General features: G+C 43.1%; 1 protein-coding gene across 9 annotated transcripts in view; it reads right to left on the reverse strand.

The window, feature by feature from the left end:
* OBSCN (obscurin, cytoskeletal calmodulin and titin-interacting RhoGEF) overlaps positions 1-20,726 on the reverse strand; it is a 268,339-nt gene that overhangs the window by 28,524 nt on the left and 219,089 nt on the right. For all 9 annotated transcript variants that reach the window (XM_039365275.1, XM_039365278.1, XM_039365274.1 and 6 more), the window contains 8 exons: positions 16,864-17,036; positions 13,895-13,921; positions 13,225-13,377; positions 11,479-11,524; positions 10,971-11,048; positions 3,967-7,156; positions 2,487-2,609; positions 1,048-1,158 (listed from right to left, as the gene is read on the reverse strand). In XM_039365275.1, the coding sequence (XP_039221209.1) occupies positions 1,048-1,158; positions 2,487-2,609; positions 3,967-7,156; positions 10,971-11,048; positions 11,479-11,524; positions 13,225-13,377; positions 13,895-13,921; positions 16,864-17,036 (3,901 nt within the window). The remainder of the gene's footprint in view (positions 1-1,047; positions 1,159-2,486; positions 2,610-3,966; positions 7,157-10,970; positions 11,049-11,478; positions 11,525-13,224; positions 13,378-13,894; positions 13,922-16,863; positions 17,037-20,726) is intronic.

The raw sequence follows: 20,726 nt of genomic DNA on the forward strand, positions 1-20,726 counted from the left end.
CCCTCCCTCTCTCTCTCTTCTTCCCTTCCTCAATTCCTCCCTCCCTCCCTTTCTCTCCTCTTCCCTTACTCCCTTCCTGAATTTCTTTCTTGCACAGAGCTGTGACCCCAACCCTGGGTGAAAACACCCCTGCTTTAAGGAGCTGCAGAACTTTGTCTGAGCATCTTCACATGCACCAAAGCACCTTTTTGTCTTTGATCCAAAGCACCCCATAACCCTCAAAACCCCAGAAAGCTTTAAAGTAAGCAGGCAAGGTCAGTTGATAGCAAAATGCGTCACCTGTTCAACAGTTGAGCACTAACTAGCACTAATGACATTACCTAGTCTGGTAATGAAATGTCTGCAAGAAAAACAACCCATCTCAGGGAGCGCCAAGGACCCCGGAATCCTCCTCCTCCTCCTCCTCCTCCCCCTCCCCCTCCTCCTCCTCCTCTCTGCAAACCCCACTCCCATCTAGCACTAATGACATTACCTAGTTTGGTAATGAAATGTCTGCAAGAAAAACAACCCATCTCAGGGAGCACCAAGGACCCCGGAGTCATCGTCCTCCTCCTCCTCCTCCTCTTCCTCTCTGCAAACCCCACTCCCATCTAGCACTGATGATATTACTTAGTTTGGTAATGAAAGGCCTACAAATGAAACAACCAAGCTCACGGAGCTTCAAGGAGTCCAGGTTGTGTTGCTGTCAACATGCAGGAAGGGATTTGAAAAAGCAGCCAGGAGATGAACAGGGACCTGCCTGGAGAAAAGGGGGATTCTGTCAACCTGCCTGATAGGAGCCGAGGTGGTGCAGCAGTTAGAGTGCAATACTGCAGGCCACTTTAGCTGACTGTGTTCAGCAGGTCAGCGGTTCAAATCTCACCGGCTCAAGGTTGACTCAGCCTTCCATCCTTCCGGGGTAGGTAAAATGAGGACCCAGATTGTTGGGGGAAATGTAAATATATATATATACATTGCTTACTGATGTACACCGCTTAGAGAGTGCTTGCACTTAAAGCAGTATATAAGTCTCATAAATAAATAAATAAATAGGAGCAGCTACGGTACCTTTGAACCATCCGATGCCAGAGAAGGAATGGGACGAGGTCTGGCAGGAGAGGGTCAGAGACTGTCCAACGGCAACGGTCTGATCGGTCAGTTCTTCTACAAAAGAAGGTCCTAGAAAGGAAAAGGGTTAGCTATGTACCGTGGCTCTTCTTGATTCTGATTATGCGCTGGTTTTACTTCTGGAGTAAAATCTGGAATCATCCAATCGAGCCAGGAAAGTTCTCTTGCACTTTCTGAACTAATGCCAAAAATTAGGGGACGGAGTACAGAAGTGGGAGAACTGAAAGAGGAACCTTCCAGCCCTTTTTAGAAGTTGCGGCTAGACTACTATAATGTTTGCTACGTGGGGTGGCCCTTGAAGACTCTCCAGAAGTACTTCTGGGGCCAAATGTAGAGGACAATGGATTTTGGGGGGTTGGTTCTATTATTGCCATGCCTTCCTTCCTTCCTTCCTTCCTTCCTTCCTTCCTTCCTTCCTTCCTTCCTTCCTTCCTTCCTTCCTTCCTTCCAGTTTCCTTTTCTTTCCTTCCTATTTCCTTTTGCTTCCTCCCGTCACTCCTTTTCCTTCTTTCCTATTTCCTTTCCTCCCTTCCTTCCTCCCTCCCTCCCTTCCTCCCTCCCTCCCATACTGCTATTCCCTCCCTCCCTCTCTCCCTCCCTCCCTCCCTCCCTCCCTCTCTCCCTTCCTTGCAATCTACTTTTCCTTCCTTTCTATTTACTTTCCCTCCCTTCTTCCTTCCCCCCTCCCTTCCTTCCCAAACTTTTATTTATTATTCAGTGCATTTCTAAACCACAGACTCCCACTATTAATGGTTAATGGTTAAAAATAAAGGCAGAAAGCAGAGATCGAACCCAGGACCCAAACCCTAACCCAGTGATGGCAAACCTTTTAGAGACCGAGTATCCAAACTTCAACCCAAAACCCACTTATGTATTGCCAGGTGGGCGTGGCCCGCTGGGTAGGCAGGCTACAGTGGCCATGGCAGATTGGGTGGGAGTGGCCAAGGTGGCCGTGATCACCTTGATGTTGCTCGTGGGGAGGGACGTCTGTGGGGGCCGGGCACGGTTGGGGGAGATCCAGGGATCTCTGGCAGGTGGGGTGGTGGGCAGGAGGCTGGTTTTGCAGGGTGAGGCGAGGCAGGACGGGGGTGCCATTGTCGCAGGGCAAGGTGAGACAGGGGCCAGGGCGGCTGCTGCCTGACACCATCGGCCCCCGCACACAGAGACCAGCGAGCACATGGGTGCTGGGATGCATCCGCCATGTGGGACCTCGGCGAGTTAGCGGGTGGCTGGTTGAAGAGGGATGGTTGCCATCTCCGGGGCACAGAGAGGGCTCTGGGTGCCATAGGTTGGCCCCCACTGCCCTAACCCTTCAACCCTCCCGCCTCTACTCCAACCTCCCAACCTTCCTTCATTTCTCCCTCCCCCGGTTCAGATACCTTTGTCCTTGGTCTTGAGGCCTGGCAGGGTGAATGCTGAGAATATCTTTTTCTTTTTAGAAGTTGGGGAAGGCTCCGTCAAGGAGGTCCTCTCGGCTTGCTCACTTTTGACTTCCTCAGAGGCTAGAAAACAGAGGGCCACCAAAAAGGTAAGAGGAGACCTGAAGCTCCATCCTCTTTTGCAGGAATCTCCAAACCTAGCAACTTTGAGGCTTGTGGACTTCAACTCCCAGACTTGCTCAGCCACCCAAGTTTTTCTCTTTTGTTCTGGACTTCAACTCCCAGAATTCCTCAACCAATCATTCTGGGAGTTGAAGTCCACAAGTCTTAAAGTTGCCAAGTTTAGAGACCGCTGCTCTTTTGGATCTCTCCTAACCAGGATGTCCTTCACAAGTATCTTGAAGGACCTTTTAGAACAGTGGTTCTCAACCTTTCTAATGCCGTGACCCCATAATACAGTTCCCATGTTGTGGTGACCCCCAACCACTTATACATCACCAGGTGCCAGGGGTGTGGCCAAAGAAAAGGGGGGGAAATGGCGATCAGCCTTGTTTGGCGACCCCCGTGAAATGGTCATTCGACCCCAAATGGGGTCCCGACCCACAGGTTGAGAACCACTGTTTTAGAAGTTGGATTGAGAGCAGAATTGGAGGCTACCTATCAACTCTTTTGAGGGGGATCTTGAAGTAGACCCCACAAAGATTCCAGAAATGTTACTTTATAGTTGTAGGATGTGACAACAGACTCTTAAAAGCATCCCAGGTTATCTCTCTATCCAGTATCTCTCTCTATCCAGTTATTTTGAGGTTCTTCTTCACCATTTCTTAATTTAACATATAAATAAATATATTTCCCCTTTCCCACTACTGAGTTATGGCTTGGTCTACCCTAACATCCATTTCTGCACACAGGATATCTCTACTTCTGTTATGATCCTGGGAATATTTGTAGGGTGGACATTTCTGATGGCTATGTTAATGTTGGAGGTTTAGTTGTGATGAAACACCTAAAGTAGACTGGGGCACCTAAAAAAAGTGAAATGATAGAAAATTACAAAGTTGGAAGGGACCTCGGAGGTCTTCTAGTCCAACCCCCTGCTCAAGAAGGAAACTTTATATCATTCCAGACAAATGGCTGTCCAATCTCTTCTTGATGGAGCACCCACAACTTCTGGAGAGAAGCCGTTCCACTAATTAATTGCTCTCATAGACAGGAAATTTCTCTTTAATTCTAGAATTCTGAACAATAAAAACCCATATCAAAAATATTTACAGGAGCAGAATAGTTAAATCCATCAGGAAACTGATTGTGTTGTTCGTAGTTGCATTGAGAGGGAACTGCAATGGCCTTTCTGATGCCTAGAGCACCATTTCTGGTTTGGTCTCATGTCCTAACTTCATTCTCCTACGGAAGGATTTTTTTAAAAAAATATTCCCTATATTTTCTTTGACTCATGTCAGTCAAGGAAGCTAATCATTACCTGTTCTGGTGTCTTCACTGGACAGTTTTCTGGTCAACATCTTTGAGAACTGAGCTACGGATGCCTTCATCCTCTTCCTCAGACTGAGTTCCACCTGCTCCATGGACTGAGAGCGGACAACTGGCTTGAAAAGTCCTAAGGCACTCTGGAGAGAACTCTTCCTCTTCCTCGTTGGATCTGATGGGACATCGTACTGGGACCCCGTCGGTAGATCACCTTCCGAGTCGGACCTTTTCCCTATCCGTGGTGCCACAACTGGTCCCAGACCTACCTCCACCTTGAGGGCACCTGTCTCTTCCTTAAGGGCCACCTCGGGCAAATCATCCTCCTTGAGACATATTGTTTTCTCCTGCTGAGAAGGAAATTTGGAGTCAGATGGCCTTTTGCTGGGCAAATTCTCAGGAGCTTTCCTGAAGCTCAGGAACTCAAACGGAGAATAGACAATGTCATAGAGTTCATAAAAGTTGAGGAAAGCTGGTTCCACCTCCGTGATATCAAATTTGGAGGTCTTGCTGTCAGGACGAGGCATCTCCGAGAGATCCTGGATCTGCACAAGGGCAATTTCATACATTCGGCTACTTCCTGGATAATCCAAGCCTTGGCCTTCATAAGGCGAAGACATCCTTGCTTTCTTGCTCAGGTAAGACTGAAGACTGAAATAGTCTTCCTCTCCAGGATAGATAACATCGGCTTCTGAAGGATCTGCTAGGCCAATGCCACCTTCTCTCTTGCCTCTGCGCACCAGATATCTGCCTTTCGGTCTCACTGCTTGGCTGGGTGACTTTTGATGGACCATCTCACCTTGGGGTGAAACAGGTCCTGATTCTGGCCAAGGCGTTGTTGCTTTTGATCGATAAGCCATCTCCTCGGCTAAGAACTCCAGAACTTGAGCTTCTGTGTCCCTGTAGCGTTTGTGATCCTCGCTTCTGCCTTCTCCAGTGGAATATGGTCTTTTCTTTAGAGTTATGGGGACTTTTTCTCCAGAGGTTCCAAACGGCCTCATTTTTGCTTGAGAATAACCTGCTACGGCAGGTGCTTTGCCCTTGAGGACCTCACCAGGAGCAGATGGCAGGTGGTGGTAGAGCTCATACTTTTCAGCTTCAAAGAAGGACATCAGATCTGGTTGGGCTTGAGGAGGACACTGAACCTCTCTGAGAAGAGATTCTCCTTCTGGGTAAGAGGAGGACTTTGGAAGTGAGGCCATCTGGGTTTCTCCATGAAGTATGGGTATTGAGGTGGCCTCTGGTTGGAGAGATGCTTGAATCAGAGCAGCAGCACTTCTTGGGGTAGTAGGAGATGGTCTTCTGTAAAGAGGAGATTCTTGTTGAGATGGGTGCTGGCTTCCTCTCAGAGTGACCATTTCTGGATGAACAGGACCTTCGCTTTTTGAAACAGGTAGCTTCCTTTCCAGATGTGCAACAGGCAACTGATGTAAAGGCTTCTGCTTTGCACTTTCAGAGATTGAAGGTATGCTCATTTTTGTTTGAGGGATGTCCAACTTCTCCAGATCTTTCTTCTCTAGCATGGTTGACTTGGCCAAGCGGGATCCTGAGGGTTTCTGGGATGGAATTTGCTGATCCTCAAGGGTAGAGAAGGCACAAATGTCAGCATGCAAAATAGGATCACCTAAACCTCTACTCTCCACCATTTGTGTCCCAGGATAAATCAAGGATGGATGGCCTTCATGCATTGCCATAGTCTGTAGGTCTTTGGGACTCTTGTCTGGAGCACCGGCAAGCTGTTTCTCAGCCTGAAGCTGGGTGATGTGAAAAGGAACAGCTTTCAGAAGATGATGACTTTCTTTTTGTTGAGGTTGACATCCTTCAACACTCTTGGGAGAACTTGGGGTTATCTCATGGGACAGTTTTTCCTCTTTACTATCCCGAGACACCAAGTTTGGGATCTCTGATGATGCCGCTCTCAAATCAGAGCTTTCCCCCTTTGGAAAAATGGTTCCTCCATCCCTGTGAGGAGAAGACATGGATGCCTGCTCCTCCTCAATGTCATTTTTTGGAGCCAACCCCGAAGTAAAACTAGATTGCCGAGCTTCTAGAATCAGATCTTGTCTGCCTTGAGGAGATTTTCCCACAAAATGCGGCACCTTTGTTTTCTGAGCTAAATCCTCTTTTTCAGAGCCCTGTGCCAAAACCAAGGACTTCTTGTCCTGCTCAGGGCCCAACTTGGATCTTTCCTTATCATCCAGTAGGACTAACCTTGGGTGCTCTTCAGAAAAACCCTCCCTAGCTTTTGCTGCTGATGTTTTTTCATCCCTCAGATGAGTTCCTTCTGCCGGAACACCGTGCGGCATGGTGTCCATATCTTCTTCTGCAATATCCTGCTCCTCAGCGAAGCTCCTAGCTCGTATTCTGTAGTCATCCAAGGAACGGCTCCTGGCGGATACTTGGAAAGTCACCTTGGGTGATTTCTGAGCAGTATCAAAAGAAGCTGATTTGATGATTGGGGGTCCATAACTTCCTTCTCGTCCCTTCCCCAATTCTACATCTGCCAACGGTCCTCCTTCTTCACCAAGTTCAAACCGTTCTAGCAAGGGTTCCCGCAGACCAGTTAAAGCGGACTTTGAGTATCCAGCTTTCCTGTAAGATCTCTTAGCTCTTTCTAATTGTTTTCTTTGCCCTTTGCCTGGTGATGAGGGAAAATCGGTCAGATTTTCCGACGGGTGGCTATAAAAGGTACTTTTGATGACACTGTGTCTCGGGACGCAACCTGGAGATCGCTCCATTCTTCCTTCTTCTGGAGGCAACAATCCAGCTTGATCTTGCAATGAAGCCAACTCAAACGATATTCTTCCATGGGCATCTATCTCTGAGATTTCTCGTTCTCGGACAGGATGTCCATCCAATTGTCCCTTCGCTGAAGGTTCCTTCAATCTTCTGGTTTTGATGGGTGGCCTGGAGTCTTCAGGAAGTTTGAATTCATCTTCAAATACTTCATCTTCTTGATTGTTTGATCCTTCCAGCACAGATAGACGAATTTCTGGAATGGGTCCAAAAGGTTTTTTGCCAGACGAGACCAAAATTTCGTTGTCCGAAGATGACCCACTGGTGCTGGAGGAACTGCTCTCTTCGACCAGTTGTCGCGAGATGCCAAGTGAAGTGTTCTTGTGATGCTTTTCCAGAATTTCTGGGATCGGTCTCATTACAAGCAATGACTTATAGCTCATAAGAGACCGCTGGACATGAAAGGAATGAAGGAAGATTAAGACAGCAGAAAAAAAAAAACTTAGGCCAGTCCAAACAGAATATGATAGAACCTAGAATCATGAGGTTGGAAGGTTCCTGGGAGGTCATCTAGTCCAACCCCCTGCTCATGAAAGAGATCCTATACCATTCCCAGACAAATGGTTGTCCAATCTAGTGATGTTGCATCCTGAAATGCTGCTATTATATCATTGCAGTCAAAACAACGATTTTACCTCAAGTAATTCTGCAAAAAATCTGCAATACAGGTGGTCCTCGACTTACAACTGTTCTTTTAGAAACCTTTCTAAGTTACAACGGCACTGAAAAAGGTGACATTTTTCACATTTATGGCTGTTGCAGCATCCTCATGGTCATGTGATCAAAGTTCAGCTGACTTCTGGTTTGCCATCATGGCACCTGCATACGCAGGAAGGCAAACTCCATCTTCTGCGTCCGAATTCACCCCTCTGGGGACCGTGGAAAGGGTTGAAAGTTGCCCTGTAGGGGTGACGAGCAAGGAGGGGACCCCCGCTTGATCGCAGGAGGGCGCAGCCCTTCTGCTTGATCTGGGGCAGCCCTCCAAACCAACGGGGGAAAGACCGGCTATAGTAATGTGGTCATCACTAAGCTGCTGAAAGCCGAATTCAAAATTACTACCAAGCACCTTTAAAGCAACGCGGATGAAACTGGGTGAGATCTGATCTTCTCTTTAAGACTTTAAATATCTTTTCCTGCAAAAGCTGCCCAAAGTATTTTTCCCCCTGTGAGGAGAGAGGGAAGGGAATTTATACCCCACCCTCTAAGAATAGCGGTGACTGACTACCCAGGGGAAACAGAGCAATTATAAGAACAACTTTAATCTAATTGGCTGCATATACTTTTGAAATTTGGGGCCTAAAGGTTTTCCTATTTTTACTGGAGATGTTGCTTTTTATCTAAAAAGAAAAAAAAACCTTGAAAAACTATTATAAAAACTTTGGACTTTAAAAGTTTTAAATGGCCTCGGTGACATCTTTGGCGAAGTATGGTATTACAACTTGTTATTGACTAAAAGAGACTTGGCTTGAAACCCAGACTCTAGAAAAAACTTCTCTGACCTTGACAACTACCACTTGTGAAAAACTCAGCTGTAAAGAAGGAAGTAGGGTGGCATATCTGGCCTGCTTGAACTATGAAGATAAACCTTTACTGATTTTCATATGTGGGGAATTGCTTTCCTATTTCTTTACATGAGAAGCATCTGTTATTACACAAGATGATGGAATATTTTGGTCTATAAATTCTTACTTGGCAAAGAATTTCCACTATAAAGACTATCTACAACATGTGAAATAAAAACAAAAAACTATTTTTAATGTTTGATTTTAAAGTCTTCAACTTAACACATTATCAAGAGAATATGGATGAAGATCAGGAAAAAATCATTTCTATGTTGAAATCAGTACACAAAACCATTCTTTCAGCTTGTATAACAAAATAAGATGCAACATAAAGGAACAAGATGCCAGCTTAGATATACAAACCCAGATCTTGACTACAACCAAAGAACTAACAATGCAGAAAGTAACAGGAGAAGTGGAACAACTAAATACTAAGAGAGGACCCAATTGACCAGCAGATCCAGCCAACAGAAAAATCAGAAAAGGAAGTGACAACATTGAAAATGGAAAAGACTTTTTACATAAATCAGAAGAAATTTGAGGAAAAGGAAGAAGAACAGATTGAATGGAAGATAAACCTATCAGGACAATTGTGGGAAATTGGAGTAATGGAGGCAATTAAATGAACACAAGTGGGCTAGTTCTTCCCAAAAAACTGTAACCAAATTGTCTTTCTTATTCCAACTAATATATATAATAATAGAGGGAGAACTGTTTGAGGATTCAAATGCAGTGCTTTTTTTTCTAAAAAAAAAAGTGTCAGAACTCACACACATCATACAACCCGCCTTGCCTACCCTACAAGGTTCCATCCAAAAAAGGTGCCGGAACTCCGCTCTGGGCGTTCTATGAGAAAAAAAGCCCTGTTCAAATGTACTGACATGGAAGGTCAGTTGGCAAAGAAAGAAAGCCAGAGTAAGGCTGAAAGAAACTAGGGTTTTGATCTATTAGAGGGGATTTTATATTACTGATTAGAGCAGTGGTTCTCAACCTTTTTAATGCCGCAACCCCCAACCGGTCGTAAGTCGAGGACTACTCAACCAGTCGTAAATCGAGGACTACTCAACTGGTGGCGGGCTCAGCAGGGCAGAGACAGCCTGGACAATTCCTATTGGCTTTTGAAAGCCAATAGAATTAGACTCTATTCAAGAGAGACTATTGGCTTTCAAAAGCCAATAGAATAAAAGGGAGCAGCACACCTAAGGAAAAGGGGGGAAAAATGGCAGACTGCGTTGTTTGGCAACCCCCGTGAAATGGTCGTTCAACCCCAAATGGGTCCCGACCCACAGGTTGAGAACCACTGGATTAGACAATTGTATATGATGAAAAATAGATAATTTTTAGAAAATAAAGTAACCCTATAATTAATTGAACAGGTAAGATGTGTAATAAGACTAACAGACTTTTGGTTTAATATGGTGGAAAATAGATAACTTTTAGAATAGAATAAGATTATTGGCAAATAGATAAGATGTGTATTTAAAATGTTAGATTTTGTTATGAAAAGGGAAAAATGTAGAAGTTGAGATGAGGGAAACTCTGGTCACCTAATGCTTGGAAATTATAAATACCAAATGTTAATTTGAATATTGATGGGAAATTAAAGCCTGGGAAAAAACAATAACAGGACATTGATTGTATATAAGGATTGAATATACAATTAAGATATGTATAATCTAAAAATTATTGATAAATGTAACAAAGATGGTTTTTACTTGGTTGATAATAATAAGACCTATATCAGCCTAATATGAGATAGTAGATATTAAGGGAAAAAAGAGAGGAAATATCTGATGTTGTAACTTGAGATTTGTGCTGAATATTTATGTATTGAATTATTGATTACCCAGTCACCACATTGCTTTTTAAATGTTTAATTATAAAATTAGAAAACTAATGAAATATTATTTTAAAAAAGTTCAGCTGACTCAGCAATTTATTCATATTTATGACGGTGTCCCAGGGTCATGTGATCCCCTTTTATGACCTTCTGACAAGCAAAGTCAATGGGGAAGCCAGATTCACTTAACCAACCTGTGACTAGCTTAACAACTGCAGTGATTCACTTAACCACTGTGGGAATGAAGGTCATAAAATGGGGCAGAACTTACTTAACATTTGTCTGGCTTAGCAATGGAAATTTTGGGGCTGAATTGTGGTCGTAAGTCGAGGACTATCTGTGTTTGTCAAATGAGCAGCATAGAATTCTGATAAATAAAAATAAATAAATAAACAATGACTGCTTAGAAGCCATGTTTCTCAACCTTAGCAATATTAAGACATGTAGACTTCAACTCCCAGAATTCCCATGCTGGCTAAGGAATTCTGTGACTTGAAGTCCACGGCTCTTAAAAGTTGCCAGGGTTGAGAAATACTACCTTAGGGTTTTCTGTTAATACAGGGATGTGGGACAAGAAATCTTGGAACAACATTTAAGCCATTTAAATATGCAGTTAAAATCTAAATTACTCTTTTTCCAAGTTTGCTAGCTTCCTTAGGAATAAACAGCAAGGTCTGTATTGCATACATTCTATCTCTGAAATAAAAATTTAAAACATGCCTAACAACGCATATAACGGACCCCAAAACATTGACACTGGTAAAGACAAAATAATTGTGCATCAGGGTAGAGCTTCTTACTCACCTGCCATTTGCTTCGGGATACAAAAAAGCTGAGTGATTTTGTCTCGATAAAATGAGCCTCTTCGGGCGGTAGCTTGTGCTGAAAAGTTTAAATATATCAGTTTAAAAATAAATTTTGGGTCATATTTTCAAACACCCAGCAAATAACCTGATTTATTTTGAAAATCAGGGAATCTTGCATTCATCTGGAATTGTTCCGTTTTAGGGGGAGGAAAAAAAAAAAAACAAGCCACCAAGTCAAAAGACACTGCTATTCCTTTTGTATTCTTGCTATAAATTACACGTTTTGGGAGAAGCCCACACTTTGATTTAGCAAGGGCATCCTCCAAATTAGGGAGGTTAAAAATTTAAAATAACAATTGTAACTGTGTGCAATCAGACCCCTGTCCCTGTCCTGTTTAGCTGCCATTTTGACTTGTTTGACCTCTGTAGCCTCACAGGCATCCAGATTAAGGGGGAAAAAAGAGACGAGGATCAAAATCTGATTCTTCCAGTCTTTCAAAACTTACAGAAAACCAGGGATGAGATAGGCATTCCATCACACTTGGCCTGGTTCTATAAAGAGAAACAATAAACTAGGTTTCACCTGATATGTCAAGATATAGCTATGCATGAAAATGAATTTTCAACAACTCTGGCGTCTCTGGAAAGAACTGATCTTGTGGAGCCACCTTGGGGGGGGGGGAGAATTCAGGCTGGGATCATAAGCACTCTGTTCATGTTCTGAAATCTCTTCTCTGGCAGCTTTTTGTCATCCAATACTATACGCCTTGACCTATTCCACTTTTGGACCTAATCAGGGTTGTAGCACCTTTTTTCAACAGATTTTCCAGAGTTGCCTTGAACAAAACCCTAGTCTTTTAGATACACTAAACATTGAAGGAGTTTTTTTCAACTACAAAGGTAAACCTTGTAGGGTAGGCAAGGCAGGTTGTACGACATGTGTGAGTTCTGGCACTTTTTTTTTTTTTTTTTTTACAAAAAAAAGCATTGGACCTAATTGTCCACTTCTGAAAAATCTCCACCCCAATGTTGTTCTATCACACTTTAAAAAATTTTAAAAGTTAAATTGTTCAGTTTTTAGTGCTTTGTTATATTGATTAAACTGTATATTCAGAACCCCTCTGTGAGGGAGATGGTCAGTTAAGGTTTGATATATCAATCAATCAATCATACAGACTTCCAAATTTCAAGAATGTTCCAGGATAATGGACTTTGGAGAAGCAGGGTAGGAAGAATATTGATAGAAGAGAATATTTGTAGCTCAGGGTTGAAGAAAAGGGTAGTTGGTTTTCTTGAGGACGTTTCATGACCCAACTAGGTAACATCATCAGGGCTAAAAGGAGTGGGGTTGGAGGAGGAGGAGGAGGAGGAGGAGGAGGAGGAGGAGGAGGAGACGACGACGACTCTGGGGTCCTTGGTGCTCTCTGAGCCGGTTTGTTTTCTTGCAGACATTTCATGACCCAACTAGGTAACACCATCAGTGCCAAAAGGGAGTGGTTCTGATTTTATATACTAGCAGCTTGCCCTGTCAGGATTGATGGGAGTGGTCTTGGTAGTAAACAACTGCCTGATCAAGGAACCACCAAGATCATTCCCACCAACTCTAATAGGGCAAGATGCTAGTATATAAAATCAAAACCACTCTCTTCTGGCACTGATGGTGTTACCTAGATGGGTCGTGAAATGTCTGCAAGAAAACTGCCAAGCTCAGGGAGCACCAAGGACCCCACAGTCCTTCTCCTCCTCCTCCTCCTCCTCCTCCTCCTCCTCCTCCCCTGAACAAGCCCCTCTCCCTTCTAAAACTGATGTTCCCCAGTTGGATCATAAAACATCTGCAAGGATGCTAGTATACAAAATCAAAACCACTCTCTTCTGGCACTGATGCTATTATCTAGTTGGGTCATGAAATGTCTGCAAGAAAACCACCAAGCTCAGAGAGCATCGAGGACCCCACAATAATCCTCCTCCTCCTCCTCCTCCTCCTCCTCCTCCTCCTCCTCCTCCTCCTCCTCCTCTTCCCAAATACTATTCCCTTCTAGCACTGATGATGTTACCTAGCTGGGTCATGCAACTTCTTCAAGAAAACCACCCAGCTCAGAGAGCACCAAGAACTCCAGAGACTGCTGGCTTTCCCAGAGCCCATCTGTCCCTCAAGTCTATCCTTCTTCTAAAATCCTGAAGGTATTTTACAAATACCTCCTTCCTATGCTATCTCTCTGAAACAAAAATGAGAAGAGCATTCATCCACTCACCTAGGAGCTGGCTGAAGGATCTTTTCGATAAAATCCTTTGCTTCTTTGCTCAAATGACCCCAGTCAGAGCTCTTCCACGAAATGATCCCGTTCTGGACGTTAAGCAGGGTTGCTCTGTCATTTTCCCCAGCAAAGGGAGACTTGCAGGTCAAGCTGATCGTTTGAAAAGAAAAGACAAAACTTTATATTGTTTGTATCGGCACAAACCAAGTCGGCCTATATGCAAAGAAAAGGCAGAGGATGGCCCTTTGTTGGTGATAAGACCTACAAGGTAATCCTCAACTTACAGTCATTTGTTGAGTGACCGTTTAAAGTTGCAACAGCATTTAAAAGATGATATTGTTTTTAACATTTATGACCGTTGCAGCATCCCCAGGGTCCCGTGATCAAAATTCAGAGGCTTGGCAACTGGCTTTTATTTAGGATGGTTGCAAGGTCCTGGGGTCATGTGATCCCATTTGGTGACCTTCTGACAAAGCCAGCAGGGAAGCCAGATTCATTTAACAACTGCAGTGGTTCACTTAACAACAGTGGCAAGAAAGATCGTAAAATGAGGCCAAACCCACTTCACCACTGTCTTGCTTAGCAACAGAAGTGTTGGGCTCGACTGGAGTCCTAGTTCGAGGACTTATGTGCGATACGACAAACTTTTAAGGTCCCATATGCTTACCTTAAATAGCTAATAACGCCCACCGGCCTATAAGAAAAAGAACAAATATTAGAAAAGAATTGCAGCACTCATAAAGCCTTGATAGATCAGCCTTCTCTGGCTTAGTACCTTGAAACAGAGTTTCTCAACTTGGCAAATTTAAGATGGGTGGCCAGAATTCCCAAGCCAGCATCTTCAGTTTGCCAGGGTTGAGGAACTCTACCCTGAAGGAGGAGCTGGTTTCTTCTACTGTCTTCCATTGTTCCTTCGTTTCTCAACAGGTTTGGCCAAAAATAGGAAGCCATGAACCAGTAAATTCTGGAGATCAATCCCAAAACACAAAAGATTAGAACAGGGAATAGTGATGGCAGGGACTTCAGAGGTCTTCTACTCCAACCACCTATTCAAGGCAGGAGATTTTATACCAGTGATGGCGAACCTTTTAGAGACTGAGTGCCCAAACTGCAACCCAAAACCCACTTATGCATTGACGAGTGCCAGGTGGGTGTGGCCCATTGGGTGGGTGTGGCTCATTGGCTGGGCGTGGCCCATTGGCTGGGCATGGCTGTGGTGGTAACGGCAGACCGGGTGGGACTAAAAAGTTCAATCAATTCCAACTTTGCAAGATCTTTTTTTTTGTGAGAAGTTGAAATTGACTGATTGAACCTTTTTTTTTTTTGCACACGGCGGTGGAGGCCTAAAGCGAAAAGGTTTTATAAAACCCAGCTGAAGGCCCAGGACTGGGTGACGGCGCACGTGCCCACAGAGAGGGCTCTGAGTGCTGCCTCTGGCACCCGTGCCATAGGTTAGCCACCACTGCCTTATACCATCCCTGTCAAATGGTTGTCCAGTCTCTTCTTGAAAACCTCCAGTGATGGAGCACCCACAACTTCTGGAAGCATTGATTAATTGTTCTAACTGTCAAGAAATTTCTTCTTATTTTCAGGTTGGATCTTCCTCTGATGAGGTTCCACCCATGTCTTCTTATGTCCTCTGGTGTTTTAGACAATAGATTGATCCCCTCTTCTCTGTCACAAGTATCGGAAGAAAGTTATCATATCCACCACCACCACCCTGACTCTTCTCTTTGATAAGCTATACCTGGGTCACTCAACCATTCATCGTATGAATTTAGCTTCTAGAGTTTTTATCAACTTTGTTGCTCTTCTCTGTACTCTGTCTAGGGTCTCAACATCCTTTTTGTATCATAGTGACCACCACTGGACACTGTATTCCAAGTTAGCCTCACCAGTGCAGTATAAAGTGGTACTATTGCTTCTTGTGATCTGTTGGTGCAGCTCAGGACTGCATTGGTCTTTTTTGCAGCTGCAGCACACAGCTGTCTGATACTTAGGTGATGATCCAATGATACACCTAGATCCCTCTCACAATTGAAACTTCTGAGCCAGCTGCTGCCTATTCTACAACTATGCATTTGGTTCTCACTGCCCAAATGTAGAACCTTACTTTTCTCCAGTGGGGAAACTGCATCTTGTTGGATAAGGATCCAAGATCCAAGTTTGAAATTTCCCGACAGTTAGAACAATTAATCAGTGGAACGGATTGCCTCCAGATGTTCTGGTTGCTCCAACACTTTTTAAGAAGAGATTGGACAACCATTTGTCTGAAATGGTATGGAGTTTCCTGCCTGAGCAGGGGGCTGGACTGGATGACCTTTGAGGCCCCTTCCAACTACGTTATTCTTTTCTGTTAATCAGTTATTCTAAAACTTTAGCCCAGGGGTGTCAAATTGAATTTCACTGAAGGCCGCATCAGCATTGCGGTTGCCCTCAGGGGGCTGGGTGGGTGTGGCCAGAGTGGGTGCAGCCTACTGGGTGGGCATGGATGGAGTGGGTGTGGCCTACTGGGTGGGTGTGGCTAGTTCTACATCATTCGTGTCAAGCGTGCCTATGGGGGCCTGAGCAGGAATGGGACAAATCTGAGGGTCTCTGGCAGAAGGGGGGTGGGACCGGGGCAAGTGCCAAGGCATGGCCCACTGGGGCAAGTGCTAAGATGGCCACCACAAAATTTTACAGTGGCTCCCGGCTGGACTGGGCCAGGGCCAAGGCAGCAGGGGCCGTTCCCTCACTGTTTCCAGGATGGCTCCACAGGCCACATGAAACCACTTCACGGGCCGCATCTGGGCCCCGGGCCTTGTGTTTGACATGTCTGTTTTAGCTTATCTTCTAAATTGGCTGTTCCTTCTAGTTAAATGTCATCTGGAGTTTCCTTTCTATCCCCTTGTCTAGATCACTTGAGAAGATGTTGAAAAATGCTGGGCCCAAGACTGAACCTTTGGGAATCTCACTGCATGCTTCCCTCCATGTAGATCAGTGGTTCTCAACCTTTTTAATGCCGCGATCCCCAACCGGTCGTAAGTCGAGGACTACTCAACCGGTCGTAAGTCGAGGACTACTCAACTGGTGCAGCACCGTTTGCAGAATGGGACTTTTGGCGGGCTCAGCAGGGCAGGGACAGCCTGGACAATTCCTATTGGCTTTGGAAAGCCAATAGAATTAGACTCTATTCAAGAGAGTCTATTCTATTGGCTTTCACAAGCCAATAGAATAAAAGGGAGTAGCACAGCTAAGGAAAAGGAGGGAAAAAATGGTGGACTGCATTGTTTGGCGACCCCCGTGAAATGGTCGTTCGACCCCAAATGGGGTCCCGACCCACAGGTGGAGAACCACTGATGTAGATGTATTCCAGTGAAGAGCACACATTGAGTGCGGTTGGTCAGCCCTTTTGAATCCATCTGGTGGTGATGCTTTCTATCCTTCCTTGTTCTGTCTTACCAAGAAGTAGGTTGTGGTCTACTTCATCAAATGCTTTACTGAAGTCTAAGCATATGATATCCACAGCATTTTGCTGGTCCACTAATTTAGGGTTAACCTTCTTGGTTCTCCATTGATCTTCAAGAAGGTTCACCAAAAGCACAAGGAAAGTTAGAGCAAAACTAGAAGGAATGAGAAGTGAGAGGATTCATTTACCAGATGTCCGAGGCTGTTGATACTGGGGACCGGGACAGAACTTCTGGTGGGACAAATTCTGGAGATCCGTAAGTGCTGTACTGAGGCTCCGACGGATTTATCCGTTGGGCGAAGCCAAAATCGCAGATCTTAAGGTCATCCCTGTCAGGGTGGACCATCAAAATGTTTGAAGGCTGCAGAAGTGGAAAGAGAAGGGAATATTGGTAGAATCAAGGTAGAATTGGTAGAATATTGGTAGAAAAGAATCAAGGCATAAAACCTGTCGGTGAACAAGGGGACTCAAAGTGATTTTCCTGGCTGAAATTCTGAGATACAGGATAGTCCTCAACTTACCACACAAATCACTGTTGCTGAGACATTTGTTAAGTGGGTTTTGCCTCATTTTACGACCTTTCTTGCCACAGCTGCTAAGTGAATACCTGCAGTTGTTAAGTTAGTACAGTGGTGAAGTGAATCTGGCTTCCCCCATTGCTTATGAGAAGGTCGCCAAAGGGGATCACGTGACGCCTGGACACTGCAACCGTCATAAATATGAGCCAGTGGCCAATTTTAATCTCATGACCATGGGGATGCTGCAACGGTCGTGTGAAAAATGGTCCTAAGACACTTTTTTCAGTGCCGTTGTAACTTTGAATGGTCACTAAACAAACTGTTGTAAGTTGAGGATCACCTGTACTTCAGGAAGCCCCCGATTCTGTTTAAGCAAGATGTCCTCCTTGTGGTCCTTTGAAGATTGCAGAGATAAAAGAGAGATAGTGGGAATGGACCAGAAGAAGAAATCGACAGAAATGGTCAAAAAAACAAGAAATGAATCTTAGCAACTTCACTCCTAGATGGCAATTTAGCCTAGTTATCATGTTTTCCCCAGAATCAGACCCAAATGGAAAATATGCCCTAGCATGATTTTTCAGGATGCTTTTTTATGTGTTTTATTGATTTTCTATTATTACAAATCATAAATGCTTAGTAAACAAATGTGATGTCTGGATATATTTCTTACTCAATGTTGCATCTTAACTTAATTTATTAATCTATTCAATGCTACACAATCCAGTGTGGGTTTTTTCCCTGTCTTCTTCCCCTGATGTTTTCATTTTCTCAACGTTAAACAAATACAATTCTTACTGCTATTAATACATACAACATTAGATATACACATCCTCTTCATATTTACCTAGTGCTATACAAATAACAACAGTATCAATTTATAACCTCTTTTCTAACCATTTTACATTTAACTTGTATTTGCAATTAAAGTCTCCTTATTAAATCCGTGTCCTGTTTTTCGAGCTTTTAAGTTTAATTTCCCATCAGTATTCAAAATATCTTTGTCAGTTATGATTTTCTCAAAGTTAGTTACAATTGTGTTGCTGAAGGTTTCATTTATACAAGCCATGCTAGTGTTTTTATAATTCCCATATCAAAAGAAAGAGTGCTATTCTAATTATAAATCATATCTGTCTTATTATAAAAATCTATTTGTATCTATGTGTTATCTATTTTTTTGCCTATATTCAAGCAAATATTGGCTCATATAATACCCCATCTGGTATGTCAGATCTTCTGTTTTTTGAGTTTAACTCTAGCTTTCTTTCTTTGCCAATTAGGTTTCCAGGCCAAAGTAATTAAATCATCAACAAATTCTTCCTTTGTTTTTGTAAGTACTGCTTGGAATGGGAAAAACAATTTAAGTAGGGTATTTTTGAGGGGGAATTCTGCCTAGTTATATTCATTAAACATCTCCCACTTTCCTTCTCCCTCGATTTCTCTTTTTATTTTTTGTCTCCCAATTTCTGACATTTCCCCTAACAGCTTTATAATCTGTTTTTTAAAATCGTCTTCCTTATCCTCAGGTATATTTTGAAAACCTAAAGAATAAGGTACCTTTTCCATTTCCATTGTTGTAGCTAAGTCTTGCAGATTTTTAGTTGTCTGTGCCAAATTATGTTTCCCTTCTTTTATATCTTGTGTCTTTAGATCACTTTCCTTTGGTTTGTCTTCTGACTTTACAATTTACAATCCAAAATGTTCAGTGTTCAAAATGTTCAACCACCCTAAGAGCAATCGAAAAACCTGCCCCAGACAAACATAGCCAGAAGTCAAAATTTTCTTTCTCTCCAAATAGTTCTTAAAATTAAAAGTCAGAGCTCAGTATATGTTTATAATCCAAGAAGGTAAAGTTTGAAGAGAGTTAAGGATTTTCATGATTTTGTTCATTGTATAATTAGTAAACTTAAATAGATTATGTTTAATGTGTTTGCATAATCCTGTATTTTGCTCTGGAAAGTTGGGGGGGAGGGGGTGGGGGGAGGGGGGAGGGGGGGTGGATGGGTTGAAGTTTTAGTAGTTCAGATAAAGTAGAAATAGTCTTATTGTATATAATATTAATGTTTTAATTTTGAGAGAGGAACTGCTCGGACATTTCCCCTGGACCGCATCAAGAGGGAGGAGAAGAAGGTGAGAAGTAAGTAGGAAAGTTGAGGTGAAGGAGGAGAGAGGGTGAGTGAAGAAAAAGAGGGAAAGAAGTAAGTTGGTTTGAGGTGGGATGCGGTTTGGGGGGAAATGGGCGGCCAAGACCGAATGTGGTGTGTATCAATTTGTTTTATTTTTTATCTGAAGTATTTGTTAGATTGTTATGTATTGTAAAGTTGAAAATAAAAATTTTTACAAAAAAAAAAAAAAATCCAAGAAGATCAACAGATTTCAAAACAATTAGATTCTCACACTGTAGTAAGTATGCCAAAATATTTTTTCTGTTGCCAACTGTTCTCTGTTGAGTTAAAAGTCAACAAACAACAAAGAAAGTAAGTTGTTATCTGTTTCTAGGCTTCTTGCCAGGTCTGTATCAGTCATTGCAGCTCTGGTGCTATACTCTAGTCCACCACTAGATGGTCATTCAAAATCCATTTTCCAACTCTTAAAATAGAAGGTTGATTTCTTATATTTCACCCCAATAATTTTTTAAAGAAAAAATCTTAACAATTTTCTCAGTTCTCATATTTGTTGAAACTATATATTACTTCCATTTGAATGTTAAATGTTTCTGTCCCCCATGAAAAAATTAAAACGCTGCTTCCGTTTCTCTAGAAGAGTGGGGCTGCAATCGCCTTGCGTTCAGAGGTTTTTAGCTTCTTGGGAACCTTTTCCAGGAAATCCAGTTGTAAAATAGTAAAAAAAGGATCAATATTCTCACCCAGTTCCAAACAAACTGTTTACGATCTGCTAAGCTAATTAATGCTTCTTTCTTCAGTTGTCAGTAGCTGGAAGCTGGCCACAGGAGTGCAGCCAGTCTTTCCCCTGCTGGTTTAGAGGGCTTTCCTCGGATCAAATGGATTGACTGGTATCTCTCCGTGATCAACAAGGCACCCCTTCTTCTTCATCGCCTCTCTGGGGTGATTTTAAGCCCTTTTAGGGCCCCCTGCATGGTGAAATCGGGTGTAGAAAACAGAGCCCTGCATTCCTGAATTTGTGTCACTACGTCGTGAAACCAGGTCATGTTATGTTATGTTATTATTTATTAATTTTATTTTTTTCTTATTTTAATTTAATTTTCTTTTCTTTTAAATTTTATTTTATTTTATATCCTGCCTTTATTATTTTTATAAGCAGCTCAAGATGGCGAACATATCCAACACACCTTCCTTCTCCTATTTTTCCCACTGCAATAATCCTGTGAGGTGGGTTAGGTTGAGAGTAATAGCCAAAAGTCACCTATTTGGCTTCCATACCCAAGATAGGACTAGAACTGTCTCCTGGTGTTTGGCCCAAAGTCACCCAGCTGGCTTTCATACCTAAGGCAGGACTAGAACTCACTGTCTTCAGGTGATTTTGGCCAATCACCAGGAGATAGTGAGTTCTAGTCC

This window comes from Crotalus tigris, unplaced genomic scaffold (assembly GCF_016545835.1).
Source record: "Crotalus tigris isolate CLP2741 ecotype Arizona unplaced genomic scaffold, ASM1654583v1 scf7180000020019.1302030, whole genome shotgun sequence".
NCBI lineage: Eukaryota > Metazoa > Chordata > Lepidosauria > Squamata > Viperidae > Crotalus > Crotalus tigris.